Source organism: Aulostomus chinensis, chromosome 2 (genome assembly GCF_037954235.1).
Source record: "Aulostomus chinensis isolate RoL2024-O1b breed Wild chromosome 2, RoL_Achi_v1.0, whole genome shotgun sequence".
NCBI lineage: Eukaryota > Metazoa > Chordata > Actinopteri > Syngnathiformes > Aulostomidae > Aulostomus > Aulostomus chinensis.
In genome coordinates this window covers 35228927-35233541 of record NC_141321.1, presented here as the reverse complement: position 1 = coordinate 35233541, position 4615 = coordinate 35228927, and the positions used below count along the sequence as shown (strand labels likewise).

Sequence of the window (4615 nt, the reverse complement as noted above, 5' to 3'; positions counted from 1 at the left end):
GCGGTTCTGCGGCGGCGACGACGACTGTAACCTCTGTACGACACAGCGATGGACCGACGTCTTCACGCCTCCACAGGTGTCACTTGGACCCAAAAGCTCACTGAAATATAGAACCCAGAACCAAACCAGAGCACCCTATCATTTGAAAGCTGGGACTTGGACCCGTGCATGACCTTGAAACTTAGGAGCTGAACCTAAAACCACCTGGACCGCGTCAGGTCTCAGGTGTGGAGGTTCATGGTGGACTGGTGAAGACCTCCAGCTTCATCACAACGCTCAGGGCTCTCCTTCCACACTTAGAACTGATCGCTGGGGCTGACCAGTGGGATGAAGAGTCACTGATGGCCGACAAACATGATGAACCAAACGAGTTCAAGAGTGGAAAGATGGAGGACATTTTCTTCAAGGCTGGCTATGTTAGCTGGGTCCAGATACTGAGACTGTATAAAAGACTGAGCCCCACCCTCCCACCCCCCTTCAGGTCAGAGAGGTGAAGCCAATGCTGAAGTGCCTCAAACCTGCATTCTTCCTAACATCCAGCAGGGGGTGACAGATGCTGCATAAAGGAGCAGTTGATGATCTGACCACTAGTTTCAGGTCTTCAACACAACATGCTCATGTTTTAGGTTCCATTTCGAGCCACCTGGGGAGACTTTGGGGGGGCGACCATGTCACAGAGGCTACGTCCATCTTTTATACAGTCTGTGTTTCATAATGGCTCCTGATCAGTCTCGACACGTTACAACTGAACATTTCTGACTCAAGTATTTACTTCGATGAAGCTATTTCCTAAGGTCGTTCAATGCCAGCGACACAGTCGAGGATCAGCGTGTTAGGGAGGAGCTCAGGCTCGCTCTCCTGTGGGTTTAAGTGGAACTCAACATCCAGCACTAAGGGTCAGTTTTTCTGTGCAGTTCTTTCACCGGACTGGCTTGCTTTGGTTTTGGTGTACAGCAAAAGATAAACTGGACATTTTCAAGTCTTCATCCGAACGTAGAAGCTTCTGAGCCCATTTCGAACGTACACATCCCAGAAAGTTCCACCAGAAACAACAGAAACATTTAAAATATTAAAAGCATTTACAAAAGGAGCTCTAGGAAGAAGGAGGAAGGTGCGTTTGGTCATTAGCTCTTGTGCAAAATCTTCTTAGCGTAAAAGTCCCTACAGGTTTCACAGCAGCGCTGGTACCACCTCATATCCTGGCAGAGGTTCTTCTCCCGGATCACACGGCAGTACACCGTCCACTGGTCCCCCATGCACTTGTAGGTCAGAGCAGCTGCAGGGGGTGGGAGGGAGGGAGAGGCGGGAGGGTGGGGTGGGAGGGAGGGAGAGGCGGGAGGGTGGGGTGGGAGGGAGGGAGAGGCGGGAGGGAGGGAGAGGTGGGGGGGGTGACCAAGTTAGAATATATGCACTCTGATTCCAGCATGACGCAATCAAGCCTGGGTCCGGCAGAGCCGAGCGCCGTTTATCTGGGTTGGCGAGTCTGGGCTGTTATCACGTGAACTCTTGACTACAGAATGATGTCAGGTGTTAACTCCATCAGCACCAAAGCAGGAAGTGCATCATTTCACGCATCATTTCCTGTTTTGGTGAACGAGTCAACTGATATTAGCGCCGTCTCGTCACCATTCAGGTGTTTCTCATGGACGCGACGCCGCACCGGGGTCAGACGTGAGCGGATGATTCCTCATCACATCTTACGATCAGTGTGGCGTGATGATGTGTCTCACCTAGCCTGGGGGAAGTGATGGTGTTCACATTGATCTTCTCGTTGCAGGCGCCCTGGTGGCAAGGTCGGTAGGTCGGCGGTCTTAGTGTCACTGGGCAGTCGTTACCATGACGACCAGTCACTCTGTGCATACACTGGACCACTCGGGACTGAAGGCCCTTCCCACAGGACGACGAGCACTGAAGATCCAACAGAAAGCCTCCGTGAGCATGAATGACAACAGAGTTCTGAAGCAGCAGAACCCAGAACACGGTTCAGCTAGAGAGGTTCTAAACACAGCTTTAAGAACTAAAACTTGTCTTGTGTATTAAAATTGGGTTCTAAGAATGTTCCTCCAGAGCAGCAGGGCTGAGCGGTGACGCTGGACCAGAAGGTAAGCTCCTCCTGGTTTCATCACTTACAATATTCATGTAGAACCACCTCAGGACCAGGTGAGTGACCACAGAGCAGTCTGGCGTCACCACAGGTGACTACAGGCCCCCCACCTTCCTGTCTGCATCGTCTGTGACCACTGCTGCCGCACTAATGAGTGGCAACAAGGCAGGAAGTGACGCCCATGACGACAGATTCACCTGCGTCGCAACCTGTGATTGAGGGGGTGGCGTCCTGGTACCTCTGCAGTCTAACCCAAGATTTCCGATCCATGTTGCACAGTGAGGCTGTACCGCCCCCTGCAGGAGGCAGGAGAAGACTGCAGTCTAAGTTCTGCACGGGTGCATTTCAACTGGGTCCATCAGTCAGTCAGTCAGACAGACAGTCAGTCAGACAGACAATCAGTCAGTCAGTCAGACAGTCAGTCAGTCAGTCAGTCAGTCAGTCAGACAGTCAGTCAGACAGACAGTCAGTCAGTCAGACAGACAGACAATCAGTCAGTCCGACAGTCAGTCAGTCAGTCAGTCAGTCAGACAGGCAGTAACCACAACAACTGTAGAGCTTCCTGCCCTTTGCGTCTAGCCTAGAACGCCACTCTCATCACGCAGTCTTGCCTGCAGTCATGGCGTTGCGCTACCTCGAGGGTCATCTTCCACACCTGTCCTCGGTCCTCCTGTCCCCTACCTGGAGGAACTCTCAGACCACTGGAAACTAAAACTGACTGATGAAGACAAGTACTGAGTCCTGACCTTGGACCAGTCTCCGGTCTTCCACTCGTAGCATTTGGAGTGGTCCTCGCAGGGCTCCTCCTGAGTGGGCTGGGACAGAGGGTCACACCGTCCCTGTGGGTTGGTACAGGATACCGTCCGCCTGCGGACGCCGCGACCACAGTCTGCTGAGCACTGCAGGACAACGTGGAGACAAGAAGGGACGGACGCAAGAAAATTACTAATTTTTGTATTTTATTAGCCTCCTGATCCTGCTGCTCTCAGGGGGAGAACCTCTTCAACGTCTGATACTCGGCCGGATTGTTACTAACTTATCTCATCTGCAGAGATTTTCCTGAGGGGCAACAAGAACCGGGACGCTGATCGAAGAGAAAACACTTATTGATCCCTGAAGAGGCGGGGCCTGTGACGGGAATTGTTGAATATCAACTGGAAGATCAGTGACCGGAACTCTTCAAACTTTCTGAGGACTACGTGAACACCAGCTCAGTTCCCTTAATTCACACAGTCAAAACCACCTAGAACGTGTTCTAGTGCTGCTGTGTCCTTCAGTGTTCTGCTCCCAGGTGCTCCTGGTGGGATCTCCAACCGGAATCGGCTCAGCATCATAAGACCGCGTGAGCTCAGTCGCTTCTAAAAAGATCCATGTTGACCGACTAATTTTTCAACCTTTTTCCAAGTTGTCAATAACCTCAAACATTTTGGAGAAAGTAGTCCTGACACCCATTTTACAAGCTTTAAGACACAAGAACACTAGAAAAATTCCAGAGGGGGTTGGGTCGGCAACGACACAGCACAGAAACGGCTCTGCTTCCTGTTACAGATGACTTCTTGCTGGCTGCGGCCACCGATGACGGAACTGTCCCGCTGCTGCTGGACTTAAGTGCTGCCTTGGGCTGCGCTGGAATCACGGAAATGTTCTCCCTCTCAAGGGAAAACCATAATTCTTCGTCACTATCCAGGGTTTTCCCTCTCACGGATCCCATCACCTCTGGAGTGCTGCAAGGATCTACTCTGGGATCAGTTTTACTTGCACTGTACAAATATCATGTCCAGCCTGGAGCCTGGAACCGAGTCGTTGCTCTGGTCTCTTTGTGGGTGTGCATCTCTGAAGTGGAAAACCCTTCGTGCTCAAGTTTAAAAGTGCGACATAAACGGCATGGTTACCGTTATCGTTGTTATTTTGGAAGGAAGCCATACCTGGGACCACTCTGACGCCTCCCACACGGTGAGGCAGAGGCGTCCTTCACAGCCCTGCAGGACGGGAGGCCGCCCCCCCTGACAGTACAGGTCCCTGGTGTGGATAAGGGAGCCATTCTGGAGCTGGTAAATGCATCCCACCTCCCTCTGCTGGAGACCTCTACCACACGTGACTGAGCAGGAGCCCCACTCCCCTGTCACCCACCTGAGGAGGACACAGCACGGTTACACAGCTGATACTTTGAGCAGCTCTTATTGACGAGAACAGACGTGTGAGCCCCCCGCCAGACCCCCGCCCTCAAAGCTGCTGAATCTACAGCTGCACTCACAAGACTGTTTGGTGATCAGTTCTTGCCATCACATCACCAAGACTCCACTTCTCACCAAAACTTAGTGCTCATCAACACATTCCAAAGTAATCTGACTACTCTAATGCAATAATGAGATTACTTGAATGTACTTTTTAAAAATAAGAACTGTATTAGTGCAGAAAATCCTGAGTGTGTTAGTACTGCTCCTGTTTCATCCGGGAGACGAGCGCCTCAGACGACAAGATGGCGGAGAGGACAGTGCCGACATGGCCGGT

At 51.7% G+C, this 4615-nt stretch overlaps 1 protein-coding gene across 2 annotated transcripts in view; it reads right to left on the bottom strand.

Moving 5' to 3' along the window:
• Positions 1 to 455: 455 nt before the first annotated feature.
• Positions 456 to 4615, bottom strand: part of adamts17 (ADAM metallopeptidase with thrombospondin type 1 motif, 17) — a 56145-nt gene continuing 51985 nt past the window's right edge. For both annotated transcript variants that reach the window (XM_086191316.1, XM_086191323.1), the window contains 4 exons: positions 4030 to 4234; positions 2851 to 3003; positions 1731 to 1908; positions 456 to 1276 (listed from right to left, as the gene is read on the bottom strand). In XM_086191316.1, coding sequence (XP_086047442.1) covers positions 1125 to 1276; positions 1731 to 1908; positions 2851 to 3003; positions 4030 to 4234 — 688 coding nt within the window. In that variant the 3' untranslated portion in view covers positions 456 to 1124. The remainder of the gene's footprint in view (positions 1277 to 1730; positions 1909 to 2850; positions 3004 to 4029; positions 4235 to 4615) is intronic.